The following is a 27331-nucleotide window of genomic DNA, read 5'->3' as shown; positions in this document are numbered from 1 at the left end:
TGAGCTTATTTTATTTCCAAAATTATCCCAGTGCTCCATTGGATGAGCCAGGGGGACATCTGGGGCTTGGTAGAAACTGTGCAAAGGTAGAGAGACAGCAAGAAAACCCTTCTGCAGGTATGTGTAGTGATACAGCTGTAGGGACCAATCTGATAAGCTCGGTGGGACCCTCATGTGGGTGGCTTCCTAGGTACAGAAAGAAGAAACATTAAAAAGAAGATGTGAGCGAACACTGCTGAGAGAGGGGCCTCAGTAGAGGGCATGAACACCTTCATCTTATTAATAGTCTCTGTTTTAACCAAGAATTGGGTCACCTTGACTCTGCCTGCTGTCTGGGCTTTGCTATAGGGCAGCTCTTTAATGAAGGGCACAGCACTCCTGGAAGTGTTTCAGGACTGAAGGAATGAAGGCTCCTGGCTTGAACCTAGAGTTGAAACAAAAATTGCTGTAGGGCTTAAACCTGTTTTTAACAAGCGTACGTAGCCTGCCAGATCTGGTGAGAGATTAGCAATTTAATTATACAGGCCTTGGCTTCCTGCTTTCCATTAAGAGCCTAAAACCCCTCTAAAGAGGCCCATTATGTTGCCTTTTTTTGCTTTTACATTAACTAGGCATTTCAGAGCAGCATAAACACAGAAGCAAGACAAGGATTCCCTTGCAGAGGTCTCAGGGGTTTCTAGCTAAGTGCCTCCTGATGGATCTGTCAGGGCTACCCGGGAGACCAAAACCTGTCACCCCGGAGCGAGCATTAGCTTCATTTCAATTCTCATCTCGATGAGTTCAGCTTGTCCCCCACTGAACTCAACGAGGAGAGTTCAGGCTCTTCTTGGGTGGTTCGGGGACATTCAAGGAGCCAGGTAGAGCTGGCTTGCGTGCACATGGCTCTGGGGCAGAAAGCCTGGGCAGGAACCTTTGGGCACACAGGGATGCTGTAGAGGATGGCTGAGTGCTGCTTCACGTGGGGAAGAGGGGAAGAGGAGGCAGAAAGCTCCTGAGAAACACATGAGGTCCAAGCTGCTGAACTCCCAATGTCCATCTGAAGTAGTAGCCAGGAGGAAGAAGTGGCAGCTGTTTTTTTTCTATCTTTTTCCATTTGCAGGAAGCAAATGTATTAAGGGTTGTGCTGTTGTGTAGCATAAGCAACGAGTTCCAGGCAACTGTTTTGCTCTCAAGCACTGGCTGTGGAGCATCTTCAGGTGGTTCTGCTTCACGGATGCTCTTCAAAGGTGGGAATTAACTTGTGTTACCTCCCATGCACATACCCATTCAGTCCTTGTGATTTGCTAACTCCATATCAACAACCCAGCCCCGCTGTACTCACCCCAAATCCTTACATCCCCACCAGGCACCCACTGATCCACATGGTTCAGGTCCTACCATTGTACCTACCAGAGTCTGCTTTTGCAGTAGGATTCCTGCATAGGGGGACAGATACCACGTGAATTTAATAGGCTTTTGTCCTATAAATGCCCCTATGACTCAGAAAAGTGGTGATTTCTGTGTCCTCTGAGCATTTATACATCCCCAAGGCTGAGCTGGGGAAGGATCAAATGCCAGAGCACCAGGCTGCCGCCGCCGGAGATGTTGGCTGTCTGTTTTACCTGAAATCCTTTAAAAAGCAAAGTGAGAACATCTCCTCTGCAGGCAGCACGGGAAGTGTTGTGAGGATGTAATGGAGCGTAATCAGTGACAGATTTGTCATCTCTATTCCACCCCGTAGCACTGCAGCACGGGGAGGGATTGCCGCTGATTGTTTCGGCGAAGCACTGCCATGGAGCAGATTGCTGTCTCCTCAAGTTATTTTTGTGTTCTTTTAAGACAGTTTTCAATTTGGGGACAGACAGGGAGAAAAGGGGTTCTCTCTGATCAGCCATTTGGGGTCACCTCAATTTGAGGGTCTCACTGGGATAAGAGGAGGGTGTAAGGTGATGCAGAAGCACTGCTGGAGCTGTCAGCATCTCCCCAGTGCCTGCATTGTGTGACCTGATCACACCTTCAGAGATAAAACAAACTCCAGATGTGGCACCAGAAAATAATTTCCCCAGATCATAATGTCCTGATGCTTCCGGTCTGCCCACTGGAACAGTCTGGGAAATTCAACTAATGCATCTTTTGATTGCTTAGGAGCATTTTGGTTGCTCATGCCACAGTTTCCAGCTTCGTCCATGACAGAGCGTCCGTGTATTTTGTGATAAAGAGGACACAAAAAAGATGTCCTCTGGATTTTTCTAAACTAAATGTCTTTCCTAGGACAAGTGGCAGGAGAGTGGAGTGGCTGAGCCAAGCAAGGCAGTTCCTGGTGGTCTTCCTCTTGCTGCTGGCCCTTGCCAAGGCTTTGAGGAGGGGACTCATCCCCCTGAGCTGCCGAGGCTCCCTCCAGGAGTCAGGAGAGGGAAATCCTGAAGGCCCACAACATGTGTGCCCTTATTTTGGAAGTCCTTGTTGGTCTCCGTTGACCATGAAGATCCAGACAAGGCCCCCACAAGCCAATAAAACACCCCTTAGTGTGCCCTATGAGTGTTCCTTTGCAGGGACCAGGCTTCAGGTCATGGAGAAGGGCATCCCCTGGGAGTCTCACAGTCCCTGAGCCCTTCCTAAAGCCCAAGGCCCTCCAACCAAGTTATTACCACACTAGGAGGCAAAGGAAGGGCCAGAAAAGTATTTTCATTTTTTAATTTTGTAGGTGGAGTCTTTTGGTTTTGTTTTGTTGTTATTGTTGTTGCTGTTTTGTTTTGTTTTCTTTTAGCCAAAAAAAAAATAATCCTGAGGTATGATTCATGATTTTTTAATGCCTTGGAAGTCTGCAGTGTCATTCTCCTGGTTTGGCATCCCAATTCAAAGTGAAATACATAAAGCCAAAAGAAGCATGCAAAGGAGTTTCTCGAGCTTTCATCATCTTTTTTTTTTTTCTTTTCTGTGAGCAGAAGCTGTCGTTTTTCAGCTGAGCAGCAGCGTGTACGAAGGAATAGAGGGAAGGGTCTGATAATAAAGCGATAAAGATATTTTTGTTTTTATTTTCGGTGGTGTAAGGATGGAGTCTCTGTGATATCAGCTACACATTCAACAGCTGAAACAGCTTTTTGCCAGGGTTATACAAACCCATTTGCAGTGTCCAGGTGTTAGGACGAGCAGCTAGTAGCGACTGGATGCCAGCAGTGAGAGGAGCTTTGCTTTTACATAAAACGAGAGCATGAAGAAATACGCGAGGATGCGGCGCAAGCTCCCACGGCTCTGCAGGCCCTCGCGGGTGCCGGCTGAGCTCAGGGTCTGCGCCCCCCTGCCCAAGGTGAGCTGCTGGTGTCGGGACGGAGGAGGTGGGTGCCGTGTTCATGGATGGGAGAGGGCAGGGGAGGATTCAGTCCTGGAGTCATGGTGGCCTCTCCCAGGGATGAAATGCTCTGAAGGCGAAGGAAGGAGGGGGATGGAAAGGGGTGGGGAGGTGGGCACCTCTTCCTCGGGATGTGGAGACCTCTGGAGCATCCTCTGGCTGGGTTAAATGGGAGATTGCTTTGCTACCAATGCTTTGAGATCGCTTTGCAGCTGAGGGAACTGGGGCTGCTTAGTCTGGAGAAGAGGAGGCTGAGGGGGGACCTCATCGCTCCCTACAGCTGCCTGAACGGAGGTTGTAATGAGGGTGTCAGTCTCTTTTCTCAGGTGACAAATGATAGGACACAAGGAAATGGTCTCAAGTTGTCCCAGGGGAACTTTACACTGGATTTTATGGAGGGGGTGCTCAAACATTGGAATGGGATACACAGGGAGGTGGTGGAGTCCCCATCCCTGGAGGTATTTAAGAGAGGTGTGGACATGGCACTGAGGGACATGGTTTAGTGATGGCACTCAGCAGGCCAAGTTGATAGTTGGACTTAATGATCTTGAAGGTCTTTTCCAAGCTAGCTGATTCTGTGATTTTATGATTTTATACATGAAGTCATTTCAAATTCAAGTGGGAGACCACAGGGGCTGCTGAGAGCGGTCAGAAAAATATGCTCCCTCATCCCCATCTGTGGCCAGCTGAGGTGCAGGGCTCAGCTCCAGTCTGCCTCTGGGGAAGCTCTTCCTCACGTTGGCTGCAGAGCAGCTACATAAAAAAAGGGGTTAAAATCACTGAAAATCTCCCTCTTCTCCTCCATCCCCAGACACTTTTACAACATTTTGTAGTGTGCATGGTTTAAAAGTTCAGGACATTGCTTCTTCTGGGGTTGTCAAGCTTTGCAACCTAAAAACCCTTGAATCACATAGCAAGAAACATTGCAAATGCTGCTAAAGACCCTCTCTTACCAGCAGTGCCCAGGAAAAACCCTGTCAGTGCCTGGGGGTGTTTTCTGTGAGCTGTGTGTGAGGTGAGCTGGAGGAGGAAGCAGGCAAGGGGACAAGCCCAGGACATCGTTTGGGCACTTTCAGGTGCATTGATTTCCTCTCCTCCTCTGCTGAGAGCATTGTAACCTCTGTGCTGGGTGGATTCATTCACTTCTGCTTATAGAATCCCTGGGAAATTCAGAACAAGGTGGAGGGGGTGTCCTGTGCTCTCTGGGGGAAACCCAGGAATGCAGAAGGGTGGCTGGGTGATAAAACCCCTCAGTAGACATGAGGAAGTCATGTGTGGACTCCAGTGGCATGTGGATGAGGATGGCTGTTAGCAATGTTAAAAGAGGGGAGATTTAGACTGGATATTAGGAAGAAATTCTTCACTCTGAGGGCGGTGAGGCCCTGTCCCAGGCTGCCCAGAGGAGCTGTGGCTGCCCCATCCCTGGCAGTGCCCAAGGCCAGGCTGGATGGGGCTTTGGGCAGCCTGGGCTGCTGGGAGGTGTCCCTGCCCATGGCAGGGGGTGGCACTGGGGGGGCTTTGAGGTCCCTTCCAACCCAAACCATCCTGTGATCCCGTGATTGCATGATCACTGGGGCCCCAGCCCTCACGCAGTACCAAATTTTGTAGAAATCCTAAGAGCAGAATTACGGGCACGCATCACAAGAGGATCGTAAATATCATTTTTAATTAACTGGCTATTCTACAGAGGAGACTTTGTGCAATGCTGCGAGACATGGGAACAAAGTTCAGCCTGTCCCTGCTGCAGAACTCCAAATTTCCCCTTCCCCAGCCCAACACCAGCAAACAGATGTGCTCTGTGCCTCCTATTTATGCGCTCCCAAGAAATTAACACCCTGTTAAGCTACACAATGCAGCACATTTATTTTTATTTCACTGTACTGCAGCTTTTCAATGTTAACTCTGTACTATTTCTTACTGGAAGCAAATCCAATCTAGCACCAAGAGTTGCTTAAATTAGTGGCCTAGGAGGCAATGAATTGCATGCAGCAGGAATAGTACCTATAGCTTAAGATAAAGCAGCTTACAAGCAGCAAAGCCCAGTGTTTGCTTCAGGTGCAAGAGGAAAAGGACAGAGGAAGAAGATTTAACTTCCAAATACCTGAAGCTGAGACTGCGATTTGTCTGCAGACCCATTTTAAGGCAACAAACAGCTATATTTATATCTCCTGAATGTGCCTATTATTTCAAGATCTCACCCAAATGAGTGCAAGCGACATGACAAAGCAGCACTGTAGGGAGCCAAAAAATGTATAAAAAGCAATTGATCCATTATAGATGCAGTCTCGGGCAAGCTCAGTCTATTTTTAATCATTTTAATAATGCAGCTGATTTGCTGCATCAAGGAGGGGAGCTGAAGAGGGACCCCAGCGGGATAAATAATCCAGTGGGACATGGAATGGTGAGGCTGAGGTAAACAGGATTAGAAAAAGGGACGTTGTATGGTGTTCCTACATTAATTGCGTTGCAGAACTTGCTGAGATTTGGGTATACTTTAGACTAACCAAGGTAGAGGTCTTGATTTCTCTGTGTTCTCCATGTTCTCCATGAGCACAGCCCTCTTCATCTTGCTAAAACAGCCAAGACCCATCTGAGCATCACCCGCTCAGCTCACCCGTGCAGCAGATGAAAGGACCACACTGCCCTCCATCCGCGTGGCCCAGGGGGAAGTCTGGAAGAGAGAAAAGTTGAGGTTTTTCCCTCCCTTCCCCAGAGTGGCCTTTAAAGGAGAGTGGATGTGAGAAGGACAAGAGACAGACGCCTACTAGCCAAAAGGATGGCTTTCGGGGCACTCAGTTAAAACACGAAAATAAAACAATGTCTTAGCTCCAGACAGCGGTGTGGGGCCAACGAGGGAAGGAGGGACCACCCAGTGAGGAGAGAGAAATGCAAGGGGGGTGGTGAAAAAAGACAGAGAGCAGCAGCCATGCCCAGGGAGGAGATGAGATGCTGGCTGCATGCAGCAACAATAAAACAGAAATTATAGCTCAGATTTTGAAGCTAGAAAGCCGGGCACCACGCTGCACCTGGGATTCTTCAGGGGCAGGGTGATCCAGGACTCCATTTCACTGAAGCTGGCTTCATAAAACAGACAGAAATGTCCATGCTCAACGCTGTAAAAAGGCTGGGGTGAGCCTTGATGCTAAACCTGCAGGAGTTAGCTTGATTCCACTCATCTTTTCCTTTCTTTCTAATACCTCAGGGCTGCTGGTGCTCCCCATTTGGGGACTTTCTTATAAAAACGTTTATCTTGTTGTCGTGTGGAAGCTGCATTTTTCCTCCGTTATGGAGTTATGTCAATCCCACTGCAGGCGAGAGGTCAGGAATGGGACTCCCACGCTCATTCTTCATCTGGCAGCGCTGGCCTGCCCCGGCCTGGCAAAGCCTTCTGCTGCAAAAAATGAGGGGACGGACAGCCACGTGGGGTCCCAGATGGCCCTCTGAGCGGTCCCCAAACCACCCAGCTCTGCCCTGTGTACCTGCAGTCTTGGTCCGTGCAGCTGAGGAAAGGCATCTTTGTCACAGGTTGCCATCACCCGTGCTCAGCCCCTTTATCCACAGGTTCACGTGGTAACTTTGCCAGCTCCCAATACGGCCATGAGCCAAGGTAGCTTCCCCTCCGTGGACTGCCATCACTTTGGGAGAACGGGAAGGCTTATAAATAAAGAGAAATAAACATACATAAACACCTCTTTAAAATAAGATAAAAAAAAATATATATATATATAAAATAAAATAAAATAAAATAAAATAAAATAAAATAAAATAAAATAAAATAAAATAAAATAAAATAAAATAAAATAAAATAAAATAAAATAAAATAAAATAAATAATAAAACAAAACAAACAAACAAAAAAACCATTATTTTTTAAAAGCATGTTGGACAGACAGGTAGCTCTTGTTCAGTAGATTGCAATTGTGGGTTGCTTGGGCTATTGACCACCACTTCCATGACTTGAGCAGGCTTCCGTGCTCAAGTCAAGACTTGAGCTTACCTTCCATGTAAGCTCAGCAGTAATATCTAAGTGCCTGGCATTTTCATGGAGTTTCTGACATTTCTGTCTTTCGGGGGCCAAGGTTCTTAATTGAGAACTTTGGAGAACTGGCTTAGGCATTTAGGAAAATTCATAATAAATTTGGGGCAGCATCTCATATGGAGCTGAAACTCAAGAGCAGTTGTACTGGTTCAGAGCAAAGATGCAGTGTTTTGTCTCCAGCAGTGTCCGTGTGTGATGCAGAGAGAAGAGTGGAAAAACCATGAGATATTTTCCCTGAATATTCTCCCACCTTCCAAATGTTTTCACTCAGGGACCTCCTATGTTGGATGTAGCCTCTAGATATCCAACATCCCTCCATGGATTTATCATCCTTTAATTTCTCCAGCCTTTTTCTGAACCCAGATAAAATATTGCATCCTTGCTGTTCTTTGGCAAGGAATACCACAGATCAGCTATTAGCTGTCTTTGATTCACTTCCTTTAATTTGTTCTAAGCATGGCTCCTGCCAGCTTCATTTGATGCACCCTTATTCTTGTATTGGAAGAAATAGTGAACAGTCAATCCCTGTTCATCTTCTCCATGCTGCTCACCATCATTCAGTTGTTCTCCTTCATTTCTTTTTCAGGCATTTTTTTCCCAGATGAAAGCCCACATCGATTGCTTACTTAGTCATTTCTTTATAGGGACAATTTTTTAACTTTGAATCATCTTTACTGGCCTTCCTTGAATCATCTCTATCACCACTATATCATTTCTGGAGATAAAGGGGTCAGGGGACACAATTTAAGATGTGAGTGAACCCTGGTTTTATTCAGTGTATTCAGTGGCACGATAATGTTCTCTTTTGCTTGCCCCTTGGTAATTGTTAATATTTAATTTGCTGATTCCACCACTACTGAGCAATGAACTGACATTTCATAGAACTATTATATCTCAATATCTTATTCCTAAGTGAGCCCAGAGCCCATAATTTTATATGTGAAGTTCAGAGCATTTTTCCTTCCATGAACATTACTTCAAGTTTGGCTACATTAAATTTAATTTGCTGTTTTATTGCTCATTCACTTAGACTCATCAGATCTTGCTGCAGGCCTTTGTCCTTGCTACCTTGAATATCATGGTGTCATCTTAAAACTGTGCTCCCTCATTGCTTGTACTCTTTCTGAGATAGCGCAGCACACGTTCCAGCCCAGATCCCTGAAGAAACTGAAAGGACATCTCCTTGTTGCCTTAATTGCACAAACTCAAGGTTCACAGGAATCTTCTTCTGGAGATATCGTCATAGCTAGACCCACTCTTCAGATCAATTTGTTGCACCTCATCTTGGAGCCCAGCTAATATCTGATGCCTCCAGACGAGCCTTTGATGAAGCGTTGAGTTAATATATTCATTGGAAAACCAAGGCTTTCAGCTGACATTGAAAACTACTGCAGGACGAGGTTGACTTCCAGCTCCCTGAGCCATGATGAAGGCAGATGGCTGTATCCTTGGCCAGCTGGAGCCCACTACAAGTCACCATTAGTTCCAGATTCAGAGAATGACTGCAATCCACCTGGAGGCATCAGGTTGATGGGTTCCTAAAGCCAAGGTCTTGTGTGGGAGGAAAGCAGGATCTGGAAGGAGGGTTTGGGAAGCTTGGTGTTTTCCAGTCATCCAAGCTGATTAAGAGGATGAGACCTCTGTCTTCACCTTCCCCAAATGGAACAGCTTCATGTTTTGTTGCAACAGACCTATTTACTCTGAACAGGACAGAGCATAGAAAATCCTGTGTAGGTGACCAAACAGATATCTTCAAAACCCCACCTCGATTATTTAAAGTAGGGAAGTTCAGAAATGTTCTCTGCTACTCAGGTAGAGCCATGGCCTGTCATGCTACAGCTGACCTGCTATACTGTCCCACTCCCACGGGCTGGAAAAGTGTCCCATTTTCTTTATAGTGGCTGGTATAGTGCTATGTATAGTGTTATGACACAGCCAGGACTGGTGACCTCAACTGGCCAAAGGGATATTCCATAACATATGGTGTCATGATGAACAGCAAATATGGGGAGAGGTGTCGTGCATGTTCACAATCCACATTTACTGAGGATTTGAACCTTTTAATAAATCAGTGGAGGTGATCCAGGGTCCTTTCTCTAGAGGTCTCCATGACCAATGAGCCTCATACAAGGACAATTTGCCTGTTCTCCTCCCCAAACTCCTCAGCTCCATCTTGGAAAGCTGGACCAGCCCAAACATGGTATCCTGGGACTAATTAGGCTCAGATCTGCTCTTTAACCCTTTCTTAGCAGCTTGTGGCTTTACTCGCTAAACTTTGTGCTCTGATGTTAGCACCACTGTCTTTGCAAGCCAACCCTTGAGCAATCAGATGCAGAGTGACTTTTTCCTACCATCACCAATCACCTCCACTCCTAAAACTGCCCTAAGAAAACAATTCTGGGACCCACCGTGTCCCCACATAACATTTCAGCTTTGAAAAAATAGCATATTTTGGTGAATTCTCATTTTGGCAATAATGTTCCAGTAGTCACCACTTTTTAGCTCTCTTCTGGTATCTTATTCCCAAATGGTAGAAGAAAACTAGGAAGGAAGTGAAAGGAAAATGTGGGTGTAGAAGAACATCCTGTTCTGCACAAATACCCTGGTGTGTTGTCAGATGGATACTCTGCTTTAAATAGAAGAGGTCTCATGCTCGCAAAGGCCAAAATAATAAATTCTCAGGAATTAGCAAAGATGGAAATAGTGATTTTTTTAAAGAAACTGTTCAGATTTACTGCATTAAAGAATCACCCAAGTTAGAGCTTCTCACTATCACATACAATCTCATTTATGTCCACCTATAATGCAATGCACACATGCACAGTAGGTTTAGGAATAATCCCCAGGGAACTCAGTTAAATTCCGTTTGTTTTTATTGTATTTAAGTGGCTGTTTCCATAATAGAGGTCATTTGGGGTAAAATAAGTTAAAATGAGAGTTTGTAGGCAGCCGACAGGACAGATTCAGAGGTCCCTGAGAACTGATATGTGTGAAAAAGTTCTGTTTAGATCCATTTGATCCATTTTTGTAATTCTTATTTCTGCTGTCTACAAGGTTGTTGATTTTTTTTTTTTTTTTTTTTTTTTTTTTTTTTTTTTTACCAAAGCACTCTTTCAGCTGTTACTACAACAAGGAGGCAAACTCTTCTCATCTTCTGCACATTTTCTTGAATTTAGTCCATTCCCCCATTGTGCTTTGCTATGAACCTGAAACTTGTATTGGAATTTGAAGAAAAAACAGAAAGTGATATGCCCTTGGGTACAACATACCCTGCTGTATAGGATTTAGGAAAATTCCACAAAACTTACTTCAACAAAGCAACTTTTTCCACCGACACCCTTTTCTACAAATTTCTGACCATTGCTGAAGACAGTTAATATGGATCAGCAGGAGAACTGCTATGCTGAATATTGCAACTGCAAGAGTCCAAGAGCTGGTATATCTCAGAGAGAATCATCTCTCTGTTATTTACTGGTGTGATAATGGGAAGGCCAGGTCATGTAGAGCTCAGCGTGAACCCCTTCATCCTCCTTGCCATCACCAGCAGCCCACGTGGTGCTTTTAGTGCCAGGTGTTTCTGGAGTGGGAATCAGGGGAGGCATTATGTGAGCCCTAAAGCCACTTTCCTTTGCCTGACACTGCGTTCTCCATTGGTTATGAAATAATCTTGAAATTCATCTTTGTGAAGAGAAAAATGGGCCTGTGTTTGTGTCAAAGGATCTGTCACGTGGACCTTGCATTCTGGCCCTGGAAGATGTCCCCTGCTGTTTGTCTCTGTGGCCAACACAACGCAGACAGAGGGACAGCCAAGGGGAACGAGTGACATGGTTGCCCTGTGCTATTGCACAGCGAGATACTACAGAGAAAGATCTTTAACCTCATATTTCAGTATTTAACACACAGCCTTTGTGCAATAAGTGAAGGGTGTGGGGAGGGAAGAAGTGATCACATGCTTGGTCCCAGTACGGTTCTTGTTGTGGCTAGACTGGTCGGACAGTAGTACCAGTTAGGGGCAGACAAATGCATGATTCAGTCCTGGTGGACCTCTGTTAACTCGTATTGACCCAGCCTGATTACTGCTTGTTGGGGAGCAGAAATGGAGACATGCAGAAGGAAGCCAGGAGCCCTTGCACCCAGCCTGCTTTCCCAGCTGGCTCGTGTAGAAACTCTGGAAGCTTCCTGGGATCTCTGAATTTCCATGGATGTCAGGTGAGACAAAAGCTTGCCATCAGCCTGGTCTTCTTCTGGAAATACTTTCCAGAGAGCAGAGCACATGAAATCCTGTTTGCAGGGAAACTTACACAGCCTCTTGCATGCCAGCTCCCTCACCAGCATCCTGCGTTGTGGTCCCCTGAATTTCAACCACCTCCATTGTAACACCCTCCCAGCCCATTTCTTTGTGTCTTACTCATTAAAACACCCCTTTGCTCAGATTGGCGAAGACAGACACTTTGTGAAAGCTTTAACGAAAGGGCGTCACGTGCGTGATGAACAGGCTCTCCCTGCAGCAGACAAGCGTCCCGTGCTTGGTTTATTTCTGGAGCAGCTAACCTATTATCTGTTGCAGGGCCTTGTGTGGATGAGAGCTGGTCCACCCGGAAAATGAATTACGTGCCCTTCTTTGCTATTGAAACTATCCATCATATTGCGTCCCAAATGGTCTATCATGTCGTTGTCTAGTAAAACTCAGCCATCAAAGGCAGCTCCTGTTTGGATGCTGATGCTGGATGTCTGAAAACGTGATTTCAGCTATAACTCTGAGAACGTTTACTTGAAATTTATGACTTCAGGTCCCTGTAAGCTCCATCAACTCTATCCATCTCACACCTTTATAAATAATACCGATCTTCAATTTCTGAAACCTGTAGGGCAGCCTTCTGTGGTTTTTGTTTTTTTTTTTTCCTTTTTTTTTTTTTTTCCTGGTGTCTGGGATACATCACGTGCAAGATCTCACTCTGAGATTTCAGACTCTGTGTGTACTTACTAAACAAATATAAAAGACTTTTACAGAGGAATGTGGACACCATGGAGAGCAGTTTAGTGCATTTGGCCCTGCCTGGGACCCAGGAGATTTCAGCCCCACTCCTTGCCATACCAAGACTTTCAGTATTTATCCTTTTTGTGCCTCAGTTTCCTTTCTATTCGGTTCCCAGCCAACATTAACCAAAATCCTTGAAGTGTTCCCGTTGGGTTTAGCTTTGGTTGGACCAGGTCCACCAGCACCTTTCTGCTCCATGAGGTGCTGTGAGAGGTAGAGATGAGAAGTGCTAAGTAAGCAGCGGTGTCACCTCTTCTCCATTGACTTAAGCAGGAGCAGATGTGTGGAGGAGGACCAAGAACTTAGGATCACGCCTTAAACTTCCCACAAATACAGTAAGAGGAACGCTCTGACCCCGAGAAGTGCTCTGCATCCTGCACGGGGATGTGGTGAAGTTTGGAGGACATTTCGGAGGGGGTGCCAGGGAGTTTGCAGAGCCCGACCCTGCAGGATTATGTGAGGTTATTCCCCTTTTCACGTAACCCCAGCCGTCACCACAGCGCTTACTGTAGTCTGATGCCTTGGGGAGCTGGTAAGGGAATCTATTAATACTCTTAGGAAAAAATTAGCATCCAAACAACTTTTGTTTCCTTGTTTTTTACACGTCTGTGCTCCCCTCTGTCACTAGCTACAGCGCAGAGCCTGATAGGCACTGACAAAGAGCTATTGATTGGGAGCTTGTGTGAATTGGCCCAGCACTGGTCACAGCCAACTTCTGTGGGACCTGCTGCCCCCGTCCTACAATACGCTCCAGTGTGTTGAGCCATTTGTGAAAGGTCAGAAATGAACAGAGAAATGGACTGGAGTCAAAAACAAGTAGTCCTATAAATATCAGTCATAGTCAAAGGCGGTTTATTCCATTCCTCCCCTCGCTCTCCCTCTGTGTGCGTCTCTCCCTCCCTCTGTTGTGGTTTCCCAGATATAACTCCATGTTTCTGACTGTGAAGCTCTGAAGGGGAAGCAGCACGCACGCTGCAGCTTCTGCTCCCATTTCGCACACATGGAATAAGCCTCGGTCCCGCGAGCAGGACTGGCAGCCGGCACGGAGTCCAGCCATCAGCTGCACTCAGATGCTGTGTTTTGATTTCTCGGATTTTCTTTATCTGTGAGAAAACTCATTTGCTGCAGCTTGAGAGTTAGCTTTGGCCACGGGCAGCTTGGATTGGAACTCCTGAGGGCTCTTCTCTGGCCAGAGCAAACATTTGACTTCACAATGACTTTAGCAGCTAAATTAGAGGATATTGAAGTGACGCTGGAGCACCTACTAATGGATGTGTTCGTAAGTAAGCTGCAATTTCCTATTTAAAGCGGGATGCTAGCAATCCAGAAGGCAGCATACAAATTTAATGGTGTGTCCAAGTGTTGCATTGGCTTCGTTCCTTCACGTTTCCTGATAAACCATGCATCCCACACCAGCAGTGTGCTGTGGTACAGCTAAAGGGTCTACCACAAGGGGTAATATGTAAAACTGGAGCAGTGTGACTCCAGGGCAGGATGCATTTTACATTGGTTTTGTGCATCATTGACAACATTGATGAAGCACATAAAAAGGAGGAGAGATCTGGTCAGAACAGTTTAAGGAAGGTCTCTGTAAAAGAAGTGCACTGACAGAACTTCAAGCTATGGACAGCTTGGCATCAAGTATCTTTGGCTTTAGTTTTTTAATAGTTATTAAATTCTTTTACTAGTTATAGTTTTGGGTTAGTTTTGAAAGAGATGAAGGAACAAGCATAAGTCTTTTCATTAAAATCAAGTTTATTCCTCCTGGGTATGCCACACACTTTAAACTGCTGTTAATCTGGAATTGCTTCCTAGAAATCATTAAAGCTCAGTGAAGCGATGTATGACTTTCTTCTGCACATCTGAGATAAGAATCTGTCTCTATAATCTCTTTTTTAAAGCTTCTTAAAAATACAGAAACATTTCAAAAGAGATTCCCGATTTTTCAAACACAGCTTGGTGTTTTTTGCCATAGCCAGAGTCAGCTAAGTTTTCGAATTTTTTGGAGGGGTTGTGGGGGGGAAACAATGATGAGGGGTTGTCAGGTCCTTTATCTCCTTCAAAAAAGTGATGCCAAGGTAATCTGGACACTTTGTAAATTCAAGTTATTAAAAAAAAAAAAGAAGGCAATGGCATTCTGAATTTTCAAAAGAGTTCATTTTGGCATCTTTTAAATGAAATGCCTCAGATTTCAGGGTCTACTGATAAGGAATCTTAGGCATCAACCACAAAAGCAAAAAACAGGAGAGCCTGCCAGCTTTACAGCCTGTGGTCCAGCTACTAAAGTGCCCATCTGTGCTGGGAGAGAAAGAGATTCAAGCCCCTCTGTGCTGACATCTCCCCACAGTCCTTTGGGAGTGCCCTGTCCCCTGTCCCACAGGTTGCTGAGATGGGGGCAGAGGAAAACACCTGGGGCTGCCCTGTCTAAGCTTCTCTGTAGGGCACGAAACACTAAAATATTCCTTGGGCTATGAGATATGAATCAATTTAAAGCCTTTTTACCATTTTCCCCAGCAAAGGGTACCATGCATGCTAGAGAAAATTCCTAAGAGTGTAAATCCCTGTGGCAGGCAAAGATTTAATGTTCACATCTCGTGACAGCAGCACGCTGTGAAAGATTCTCTGTGTGGAGAGGGGATGATGCTTTCTTTGGACTATTGCAGTTGCTGTAGAATGAGCTTGGCACCACGATGCCTCTTGTTCTATTTGTTGCTTGGCATCACTTAGTCAAGCTGAGTGCTTGAAGCTTGGAAGAGTGAGAGCCCTGTCCTCTATGGGGCAGGTGCCATTGAACAGTGGGTGCTTAAAGGCATTTTATTGCCGGGTAGGATCTGAGAGACTGCCAAGATCTGGGAACCTGAGGATGACTGAATTGATTGAGGCCAGTGAGAGCCAAAGCTCCAATGCTCCATGTGTGTGGTTGTGTTTGAAGGGCAAGAAAAGCCTCCTGCTCTGCTGGGAGCCACCCAACCCTATAGGAGAGGTCATAGGGAGTTTTTCCTTCATGTCCCATCATCCACAGAGTTTCAGAGTTGGGTCTAGGTTTTGGCCATTCTTATGTCCACATCTTATTTCCACCCAAATGTCTTCCTCATGTTTTTTTTTTTTGGTTGTTGTTTGTTTGTTTGTTTGTTTTTTGGGGGGGTTGCTCTTTTTCTTTGCTTGCTTGTTTTTCTGTAATGAGGATACAGAAAACCAAAGTAAAGTATGGGCTAAATTCTCCAGGTGGCTTCAGTCCATGAAACCAATGGATCTCTTCTCAGGTTGTGTTTTGAACTAAATATGCAATATTTAAATATGTGATTCCAGAAACCCAAAGACACGTCCCCAGCTGGGACACTGCTGTCACAGCTGAGACAGTGACGAAGGGACATTGTGCCATGTGTCGTGCAGTGCCATGCTGCGCCGCGTCGGAGCCCCCAGCTGGCTCTGGAAGAGCTGGGGTGTGTGTCAGAGCAGCATTGTGCAGGGACACAGTGCAGTAGTGTCAGCTCTGTGCTTCTTCACCCCACTTGTCCCCCTACAGAGGCTGAGGCTTTACGACTTAGCAGTGGTAGCACATCCAGACTTCATGGCTTGCTTAGGGTATCAGGGCTGTGAATCTAATCTAGCCTGTAGGCAAATCAAGAAAATAAGTTTTCCCTGAGGAGCAATCATGTTTTCCACTGCCTGGGTTCTTCTAAAAATTACTCAGGAGCTAAAGCAGGAAGAATTTTGGATAAATGAGACCAAATATTGCAAATGGAGATTCATTCTGCCTGGCACAATCAGGCACGACTTTCAGGCTTTACTCATGCATTGCTTTGCCTTGTGGCTGTCTGATCTTAAACCCCCTGTCCACTGAGTGATGCTAAAAGCAGTATCTACAACTGGGTAGAGAACAGAAAATATGAAATTCAGTATGAAAGAAGGGCAAAACGTAAAGCTGTGGCTGTGGCAGATCATTCCAGTCACCCAGTTCATCAGAGGTCACTGATCCATTACTAAGCACCTTGCTACCACCAGCAATGCTAATACGTGGGTTAGGAGCATGGGGCCAGACCAGCTGAAGGCAGGTGGACTGCCAGGTGACAGGAGCCTCCTGGGCATAATCTCAAAGGCTGCTCCACACCGTGCATCTTTGTCCATGTGAGCTTTATTGCTGACAGAGTGGAGCAATCTATCACCGTAATGTTCCTCTTCCAATTCTCTGGTGCCCTCCATTGCTCTGAACCAAGCAATTACTTATGAAACTGGGAAACTGTGGTCTGTGAAGCCTTGTCTTGTCTTCCTTTTTTTTTTTTATCCTTTGAAGAAAATTAGTTTTAATGATCATTGCACCACAGGGCCAGTGACCATTGACAAAGCCTGCTTTAACAGCTTGTACCAAGCCCATTTTATCACAGTGTAGAAAGAAAGGCTACAGCAGACAACAAAAGAGAAGCAACCAATGGTTTCTAAAGAAGCTGAGCCCTAGCTCAGCTCAGACTAACCCACCTTGATGTAATTTGGCTTCAGCAAGAACACAGACTGAAGAAATGCTACAGGGTTTGGCCAGTTTTACTCTGCACAAGGTTTTTAGCTAAGTGCTCCTGCAAGAACTCACCTGGAGTGAATTCATCAGAGTTTCAGAGTAAGGATGGCAAGCTTTGGCAGCAGATATGTTTAACGTTTCCCCTGGGATTTGCATCCCGATGGCATGAGCTGCTGCTTCCTTCCAGGACATGGTGTACTCGCCGCGCTGTCAGCCCGCTATCAGGAAGGCAGCTGTTGCTGCACTGACACTTCCTTTCCTCCATTAATAAAGGGTGTCAGAGAGCTTTGCTGGCCTCTACGAGATGAGATAAAAGGGAAGCCTCTGACATGACATTTCTTAATTAGCTGTCATCACCGGCGGGCTGCCACCGAGCTGCTTGGACTTGGCTGCCTCCACAAACCCAGCCAAGGAGCCGGGGCCAAAGCAGGGAGGTGGTGTGGGGACAAGCTCAGCAGGTCCCTCGGGTGTGCTAAGGATAAAAGGGGTCTGGGTAAGAAATAGGGGCTCTGACTGCTTATTTCACTGCTTGCAAAAGTTGTCCGTGAGCTAAACCCTTCTCACCCCCAGAGTGGCTAATTATTGCCATGTGATCTGTGAATGGAGACCTCAGGTGAGGTTGCAGCAAAGCGGCAATCTCTTCTCCCAAGCAACAAGCGATAGAACAAGAGAAAATGGCCTCAAGATGCACCAGAGGAGGTTTAATTTGGATATTAGGAAAAAAAGTCTTCACTGAAAGGGTTGTGGGGCATTGGAACAGGCTGCCCAGGGAAGTGGTTGAGTCACCATCCCTGGAGGTGTTCAAAAGACGTGTAGATGTGGTGCTCAGGGACGTGGTTTAGTGGTGGGCTTGGCAATGGTAAGTTAACGCTCTTAAAGGCCTTTTCCAACCTAAATGGGTCTATGATTCTCTGCTTTTCCTTGCATTATGGGCATAGCTTTAAGCTTGGAAGAAAGAGATGCTCAAACAGGCAAATGTATAATAATCCTGGTAGAAAAGTGAGCCTGAAGTACTCAAACATCAGCTGGCATGAAAAAGGAGACTGATTTCTGAAGGCAGGCATGATGGAGATGTAGTGGATGACCCAGGTGAGAGTCTTAGATGAAGTCTTTCAACCACGGGCACTGTATCCTTAGCTCACTCCAAATAAAATCTGGGAAACAACGGGCAATGCATTTCTGATGGTTCATGGGGTCTTAGACACCATCCAAACGCAACCAAGCCTGCCAAATCCACCATCCTCTCCATCCATATTCCTGTAACTACCTATTCCCACAGACAGCCACTCAGCCTTCCTCTCACCACAATCCACAGGTTACATGTATATAACCCACATATACTATATCTCCATATAGATATAGAATGAATATATAGGAGGCTACCTCATGAAAATAACATTCATGAGGGCTTCCTGGCATGTGGCAGGGCTGTGGTTGCCTTGCTCTGGGTGGATGTAGCCACCAGGGCTGGAAGAAAACAACTGATTAGTGATGCTCCAGCTTCCATCACGCTGGGAAACAGCTGTTCTTCTCCCTTCCAACAAAATAACAAAGATATGAAGCTTAATATCTGTTTCTAATCTCATAATTTAGTCAGAGGAAGTCAGAGGAAAATACCTGGAATGCTGCAAGTAGTTTGGCTCATTCTTCTGACAGATAGTTGTGAATGGGAACTGAGCTCTGATTCAAACTCCTGTCTCCAGCCAGATCTTAAGTTGTTTGTTTGAAGGAGCAGGCATCAAACCCAAACCCTGAAGAGTCCAAAATGAGGGTCAGCTCCCTTGACAAGAGTAGTGCTAAGAGGAGGCAAGGCTCTGTAGCACACCTTGGCAATGGGGATGTCACCACAAGACAGACAAAGCCACCACATCCCAGTAAGGATTTGGAGAGTCCACTACCTAGGCCCATGTTTTGCAGCCCCTGAACTGTCAAGGGAGGAACATTTAAGTGACCTGGCATTTAGTAGCAACACAGAAGTGGCAACAAAACCAGCTGTGATAATATCCAACCCTTTTCATCATCACTTTACAGACAGGGAACCAGACAGAAGGATACAATGAAAGATAAGCAGCACCTTTCTCCCCCGTCGCATATTAGAAAAGGGAATAGAAATCTGACTTTGATAATCCCGTTGTGGTGGTTTGTTCCCTTCCAACTGTAACACTTCACCACAACTGCAGAATAATCCAAACTGGCCAGGTCTGGGGTGCACATCTCCGGTGCCAAGGACAAAGTGTGTGCCTTTGCATCTAGTCTGAGCATCTCTGGCATAGGGAGGTATTATTCTTTGTCTGTTCTTGTGGTGGTTACACCATTAAACTTGTTATTTTCTCACATCATCAACACTGGTAAAAAAGAGTCATTCTCATAGTCAGTATGGGCAATCTGGGGTAAAGAAGGGTGTAAAAAGGTGGTTGCTTCAGCCACCAAGTGCACCCTGCACACAGCATTCGTCATCCCTGTTGTAACCAAACAAATGTTCCTGAATTTACTATCATCTCCCAGTTTCTGTGCTACATTGTTCTTAATAACCAATGCAATAATAAGACATTATTAATTTGTGAAGTGATTCATTAACCTCCATCACAGGAATAAATTGTGTGGCTTTGCTAGGCTGCTAGGACTTGCTAATCAAAGAGCAAGCAGCAAGTTTGTACTTGGAGCAGGCACAAATCATGCACAAAGCAAACATGTGTGCTAACCTCACCCTCTACAATGTAATGGGCATTTCTCTCTGGCAACTACAGCATCCTCCAATTTATCCTCAGCATCTGGTTTGCAGGAGATGAAAAGCCTGAATTTTGCCAATCTCTTGACCTGTATTGAAAGTAGAGTTTGTTCAGCAATATTGTGACATTAAAAGGTTCCCCTTAGGAAAATGTTCATGAGGATTTGTTCAGAGAGACACTTCTGAACATGAGAATATTAAAATTATCATACCAAGTCTCTCCAATAAATCTAGTCCAGCATTGTGTCGTGGGCAGCAGCCAACATCAGGTGCCTACAGATGAATGTAAGAGCAGGGCCAGCACATAGCCATAGGCTCCACAGTCATCATCCAACCACCAGTTGTGTGCATTCAGGGGCTTCCTGACCCAGAAATTGTGTTTTTGGACTCAGCAACCCACTGTAGATATTCCTTTATGAATCTGCGAAGTGATTTTTTGAACACGGTCCAGGGATGTGAGTTACGAGGCACAGCTGCCACGAAGAGCTCTGGAGCAGAAGAAAAGCCGCAGTGTTGTGCTGCAGCCCTGTGAACAGTGCAGTCAACTGCAGAAAACTCCTAGCCTCACCCTCACTTGAGTCAGGTCATGCTGCTGGCCCTCAGAAACCCTCTGAGGAACAGAAGAGCTTTGTGGGGCAATCCAGGCTTGCTTGCCTGCACTGAACAACGCACAGAAAGAAGATGGTGAGAATGAAGGGCTGGGAGTCAAGGTTTGTCAATGCCAGCAAGGATAGGAAAGGCAAGGAAATTAAATACAGCAGAACTTCTGATAGCTGGGAGACACAGATCAAGAGTGGCCAGCTACCAAACTTATTCTGTAATCAGTGAGACTTTTACTTATCATCTATACCCGACTCATGCAGGCAGCTGAAGTAGGTATGATTCCTTAAGCCTTGCTACTGCCCATTTCTCCTCACTGATGACAAGAGGAGTGCAGACAACAAGCTCAGGTGAAGGCAGCCAAATCTAAAGGAGGTAAATGCCACTCCAGATGTCCCTTACAACTGAGGTAGGGTGCTGTTACCACTGGAAGGCATAGAAAAGCTAAAACAAAAAGAGTTAGAGGGAGAGGCTCCGGGACCAGACCAGAGAGCCAGACAAACTTTCCACAATTCTTCATCTGTCCATATAAATCTACAAAGCACAGAATATGACCGATTCTTTTTATATTTTGCCAGTGTTATCAGTTTCTCCTTCAGCTTTGTGCAAACAAAGTGTTCTCCTCACTCAGAGAAAAACTGTCTTTACTCCACGCCTGCAAGATCTCAGCTACAAACAAAATTTGCCTGAAAGGCTGCTTACCAGTTCTGATAAGGCTTAAAAAAACTCCTAAAGTCACCCAGGAGTCTTCCACTTTCCTCCTTTCTTTAGGGATGTGATGGCCTCTCTGCTGTCCACATGCTTTTCTCTGGGGGCACCAATGCTCTCCTTACTTCACAAGCACTTCCCTGCAACATATTACAATTAATCAAAGCGATATAACAAGAACAAAGTTTGAAAAGAAAAATAAAATCACACAGCACAAAGAGGCATTTATCTTCCCCATGTTTGACACAGTCCATATGCCACGGGTCCTGTTTAAGACTTGCATCTAGCTCAAGGCTGAGTACCTCCCATGCTGTGCCGGGCAAACCCCAATTTCTCCAGGAACTGAATAAAATCAGCAGATTGCTGAGCACTACGTTTAATAACCCACTAGCATTTTAGGACTTGGTGCTGAGATGCACCAAGCATCTGCATGTTCCCCTGTAGTCTCTGGGATGTGCAAAGTCTTTAGAGCAGATCCCTGACAGAAATATTTCAAAGTCCCAGCTGAGTGCACGACTGCTATCCTGTGCATTGCATCCAGCCTCTGCTGCACATCCACGATGTGGGAATGTCGGGTCGCTGCCAAATATCTCCTCTGTTGTTTACACAAGCCCTGGAAGTCAGCGGCGGCCCCTCCGATCCCTTGGTGATGTTTACAGGGGCGTATCTCCGGGGTAGTGGGGTCAGGCGAGCTCCCTCCCTAATTAATTACTGCCCCTCTGAGTGGTGTGGGAAAAGAGCCGACCTGCCGGCACACCAAAACACAAGGGAAATGTCCTTCCATCCAGCAGAGGCCCCGCTTGCTGTCTGCTGCTCATCTTCTGGCCGGGGTTTGCCTGCAGCCCATACATCTGGGTGCATGGAGGCTGGGAACACTTTCCCCTACACAAGGTCTGTGCATGGGGTGGTGAGTGGGGGGGATAAGAGGGACAGAGGCTGCTCCCAGAGCAGCAGGGGAAGAGGAAGGGTGCAGATTTCAGTGCCCCATTTCCTTAAGACATCCTTCTGGAGTGTCTACATCTGCCCTAGGACTTTCCCTAGAGGTCATACCCCACTCAGCTTCTTCCAAGAGCAGAAGCAGGTTTGCACACCGTGCTCTGTTTGGAGATGACGTTTTGCTTTCTGATACTTCAGTATGTCAGAAAAGCCTCTGACTTGTCAACCAAACCCATTTTCTCAAGAACACGGGATCAATGAGTTCCCAAAGGTTATTACTCCTGGGGTCCTGTGTTCATACCACACGTGGACATTTCTGCTGAAATACTGATGAAGGTGGAAATTTAGAAACATCTAACGGTACATGTTGGGTTAACCTATGTCAACCCACATCAGATATGAACTTCTCTGAGTCCAGAGGTGACTGGAGGAAACCTCTGTGGCTGGGGACCACAAGCAGCTCCCCTGTCGCCAGCAGGCTGCTGGGTTATTCCCAGCTCTGATGGAGAAGGCTAGTACGGGAGGGGAGCACCACCAGGCGTGTTTTCTCACATCGCTCCCTAGGCTAGACTGATCACAATATTTCTCTCTGAAACACTGTGTAAGACTGGAAAATTGCTTTTTTAAAAAAACTTTAATACAAGCTGGATTTGTAACGACAACCAGTGCTTATCTTTCTCTCCCAAAGTGGCAGTTTCCCTTACAGCCTGGTTCTGGGTGCAATAAAACCTGTCACCACAGGGACCGTAGCCCCAGAGCATCTCCCTTTCTCATTGCCTTCCTATCGCTCCACCGTGCCCAACAAATCATCTCAGGAGGGTTTCTTACAGCGGGAAGTAAGAAATTCCAACAAAATGAATAAGAGCTGCTGCAGAGCTCAATACAAGAGGTTTCCCTATCGGGACTCCGGGGAAGAATTTGGCTTTGCTATTGATAGAAACCATAGCTATCATCCAGGATGGAAAACGCTGTCAGAAGCCGCAGCTACCATTGTTCCCTTGTTCTGTTGCTGTACTCGTGTCTTCATGGAGTACAGCACTGAACAGGGTGTTTCTATACTGAGTGACTTCTCAGATTCGCAAAGCGGTGTCTGATTGACAGATGTGATAGATCCAGCACGCTGCACCTCAATCTGTGCCGCTGCTGTCACCGATTTCCATTCACCGATCTCCCCCAGCAGACACTGATTGAAATGAGTCTTCTTTCCTTTTCATTAAAGACCAAAAAAAAAAAAAAAAAAAATCTAGTCTAAATAGCAGTCTATTGGAATGTACTTTCCTCTGATGCATCGTTACCACAAACCGCCGCTCCTGGCAGCCTGCAATTAGCACTGAAAAGCATCCCCTGCTTTAAAGAGTTTCATCTTTCAGCAGTTAGTAAATATAGCGTGCCTCTGTTGAGGGGCTGTGGTGGTGAGGCCAGGACGTTCCCTTGCAATGGTTTGGCTTTCCTTTCCTACTATGCCAGTTAGCTGGAGGTGGTCTCTGCAGAACACGCAGATGAATGAAGCCTCAGCGGTGTCTGGTCATCTTAACCTGCCTCTGCTCCCACACACCACTCTGGCACTTGGGTCTGAAAAGCTAGGAGAAAAATAATTACATCCTAACAGCAACAGGGACTGCGAGGAGCCCAGGGAGAGCCATTAGGTTTTGTGGCTCTAAGGAGAACAAGATTAAGACACAGACCTCAATAAGATTATTTTCCACCTGTGCTGTATTCCCATGAAATGCTGTCTTCAGAGACTGCTTTATGTTCCCTGTCCTCTAGGTAATCTCCCAAACTAATCTTAACAGACCTATACACCTGCCTACCAACGTGTCTTGAACAACTCTAAAAATAACACCAAAATCCATGCTTCCAGATGATTTCCACAGTCCTAATGATTCTGGTTTGGTTTCCTGCATCCAGGTTCATACCAACTGAGAAGTGAGGAATGAGACAGAAAAATGTAGAAAAAAAGTGTCATAATGGGTCCAGGCCTCCAGTTTTATGTGGTTCTGTGGAGAATACTTGTAGGGTTGTGTCTGGGGTGCAGCACAGCCAGTAAAGGGGGAGTCAGGCCCACGGTAAGCAGAGATCCTGTTGGAACTGGCTCCCGTACCATACATATGGATAAATTCCTTCTACTTCTCACATGCACCAGAGGCTTCCTGCAAAGAATATTTGTATTGCTATTCAGCTGCCTTAAGCAATCTGCAGATCTGCATTTCATTTACAAGACCTAAAAACCTGCACAAAGAACTTGTGGACTGTGCAAAAGACTGAACTAAAGCTCCCCTCTCCCTTAAGGAGGAAAAGTCCATGTGGACTTCATGATGGTACCACAAGATTGCCTACTCCTGGTCCCCAGGACTGATTGCTCCTGGTGGAAACGCATGCTATGGATCCTTATCCCCCCTAGTGGATAAAGATCTACCTACAAGGCTGGTCTAAGAAGTGGACCTGCAGGAGACTCGGCTTGCAGGAATATGAGAGTTTCTGGGGAATGGGTCTGGTGTGAGCAGGAGTTCCCCCAGCCAAGGGCTTCAGACTGGGACAGCAGGGAGATCTGTGCTGCCCTGCTCCCACTGGAAAACCTCACCACTGATGTCCTGCCTCAGGCTTGACTCTGTTTTTGTCCATGTAGAGCTCCCAGTAAAGCAGATTGCCCTCTCTCCACCAGTAGATCCCCAGTGGCTCAGCTGGTGCAAGTGAGGCTTCTCCACGGGCAGCTAGGAGATGCCAGGTACCCGGTTATTAAATAAACAGGTACATGGTTATTAAATAAACAGGTACTTGGGTCTTAAATAAACAGGTACCTGGGTCTTAAATAAACAGGCAGGCGTCCTGTGAGATAGCAGGGGGGTTAACAACCATTAAAAATACTGCAAGAAACAAAGAGCGTTACTCTGCACCTATTCCACATAAAGTTTCTGTATAAGTCAGGCATGCTTAAGATATTTCCATCTTTTCCTGTCCCTCTCACTCTCTTTGGCAAGAGCCATATGGAACTAATTATGAACAAAGGCCGATTGTTTTAATATTTAGAGTTTCCCACATCAAGCCGCTGGGTTTTTTCTTTGACTGGTTTTAATGCATGTACATATGCTGAGCAGATACAGAGCTTCTCTGCTCTATTCTAAACAATTGCTTTAATGTCATGTCCCTAACACCTTCATCCTGCCTCTTGGACTTCGATCAAAACAAAGTATTTTTAGTTTTGCATTAAAATGAGAACAATGCATGGAGGAAGGGATTGGCTCCATAGCTCAGCAGAATTTGGTCTCCCAGCAAGACAGCTCGAAGGGAAGGAGAGTGGGCCAACATCTTTTCCGTTTTACTAAGCAAGCTCAGAGCAGCACTATGGAGTTGGTGGATTGGGAAGCTCCTGCTCTGCCCACGGTCACTTTAAAATGTGTCACTAAAAATCTGGATCATGTACCTGCAGTGTGCATGAAAATGAACACAACATCCAAACCACACTTTTTACCAAAATGTAAAATCATACCTGGCTGCTTTGGGGTTGCTTTTGGGGTCCTGGTGTTGCACAAAGTCTGTGGGAAGGGAAAAGAGTTGCCTGTGTACCAAACACTTGTGTGCAACTTGAAGTGCCAAAATAGTCTTGAACTTCTCTTCCATAGAAAGAAAATGTCATTGTCTGCTATTCTGTAATGGGGTGTTTGAAGAGAAAAAAAGAATTAGGTGGTGAGACTGACTCTGTTACAGACAACCCTAATTTCTGTGAGTACACACAGGAGTTGTAGGCAGCACTGAACAGGCTCTCACGGATGTATAGATGTGCACAGAGTGAAAATCGGTGCAATGTGTGCTCTTTGCACTTCTGCATGTGCTGTGCTGCACCGTGCACAGCGTGGAGCCTTAACCCGTGAGTGCCTGTGCCAAACTGAGCAGCCCAAGGGCTCTGTTAGAGCCCAACTGCTCTGTGCATGTGCTCTCCAGCGTCTAGGAGAGAGGAATATCCGAACGTAGGATTTATCATTAATCTCTGCACCAGATGGTGATACACCAGATATTCTTTTTGAGGTGAACATGTGATCGACTGTACAGCAAACCAGAGGGGTCTGCAGTCACATGACAAAATGTATAATAAGTCTGATAGAGCTTTGATTAGACAACTGACCTGGTTACCATCTGGAGCAACAAGAAGCAAGCTTGACATTTTTGGAACATTCTCCCCAGAAGCTTAATTCTTCCACCTCTGTGGCACAGCGATCCTGCTGAGCAAACTACACCGAGCAACAGAAGGGAGCTAAAGATACGCTGCTTGAAACATGTTGTTAAGGTTACAAGGCTTGGGTTTTCCTTTTTTTTTTTTTTTTTTCTTTTTTCCCTCTCTCCCCCCCCTCCTTCTTTCAAACAAGCCACATCTTGACTCATACGGTCTGATGTGAAAACCCACTCAGCTATTTGATAGTTGGGAAATCTCGATGAGACTGTAAGTTATTTCAAAGGAAGCCTGTGTGTGTGTGTGTGTGCTGTGAACTCCTTCTCTCTTACACACGCACAGACACACACACACACACACGAGTTTAGCTCCGCACTATGGTAGTGCAGACAGCCGTGACTCCGGGTAGGACCCGAAGACTTTTATTCAAAATACCCTATGGATCACTGAGGAGACGCAGTGTGGAGAGGGTAAGCCGTGATTTCTTTGTACTGAATGCATGCCCAGAGAAGGAGGAGGGTGCCATTTGATAGCAATTGCCTGCCCCGTTAACAGTCAGAGCTAATAGGGGTTGTGCCACGGCGCACAGAAATTGCTGCTGGTGGGACGCGTATGGGGATGGATGGGAATTATTACTGGTGCTGGGTGATAATTTAAGGCATTAATGGGTGCCAGCAGGAATGATGTGATAGCATGCAGTCATTACAGCTGGTCAGAGGCTCCATGATGATGTCTGGAGGCAATCACTGCTCAGAAGGTGGTTGCTGAGAACCAGTACCTGTTGAGGCAGGGTGATGGCGCATGGCAGCCACCGCCAGGAGCAGTGAGGAGCAAATGACAATGTCAGCTAACAGATAGCACTGGGAAGCTCGGGGTGATGCAGAAGGGCTCTATGTACATGAACGGGGATGCAGTTGCCCACCAGTGTCTGTCCCAGCAGAGATATATAACAAGGAGGGGTGACAGCACAGTATGGGCTATGTGGTGCACGCTGCGTTACCCTAATCAGTTCCAACCAGTATGACAACGTGGGGCTGGCAGTCCCTGCTCAGCCAAGCAATGCTGTCACTTTCTTGCTGTTTTGGTGACAGCAGTTGGTCCGAAGGAAGTGCCTGGTGGGGGTGCTCCCCAGGGGATGTCTTCTGGGGGACACCATTCCTCCGGCATGACATGGCAGCATCCAAAAGCTCAGGAGCTGCAGAGCGTGGTGTTGGCCGTCACCCAGGCTCAAGGAGGCACTCCCAATTAATAAACAGGGCTGAGCATCATAATTACGT

At 46.1% G+C, this 27331-nt stretch overlaps 1 protein-coding gene across 3 annotated transcripts in view; it reads left to right on the top strand.

Moving 5' to 3' along the window:
• FRMD4A (FERM domain containing 4A) overlaps positions 1–27331 on the top strand; it is a 267652-nt gene that overhangs the window by 52101 nt on the left and 188220 nt on the right. Inside the window, exon 1 of one of the 3 annotated variants that reach the window (XM_032183296.1) lies at positions 3268–3286. The exons of 1 other annotated variant lie outside the window; for it this stretch is intronic. Coding sequence is in view for 1 of the 2 variants with exons in the window: in XM_032183283.1 (XP_032039174.1) it covers positions 13618–13683 (66 nt within the window). In the remaining variant the exon portion in view is untranslated. Of the gene's footprint in view, positions 1–3267; positions 3287–13255; positions 13684–27331 lie in introns of those variants that run through there. One more of the 3 variants, XM_032183283.1, reaches the window with a different exon arrangement.

The sequence above is a fragment of the Aythya fuligula genome, chromosome 1 (assembly GCF_009819795.1).
Source record: "Aythya fuligula isolate bAytFul2 chromosome 1, bAytFul2.pri, whole genome shotgun sequence".
NCBI lineage: Eukaryota > Metazoa > Chordata > Aves > Anseriformes > Anatidae > Aythya > Aythya fuligula.
The sequence above is the reverse complement of the archived record's forward strand: the minus strand, read 5'-3'. Positions and strand labels throughout refer to the sequence as shown.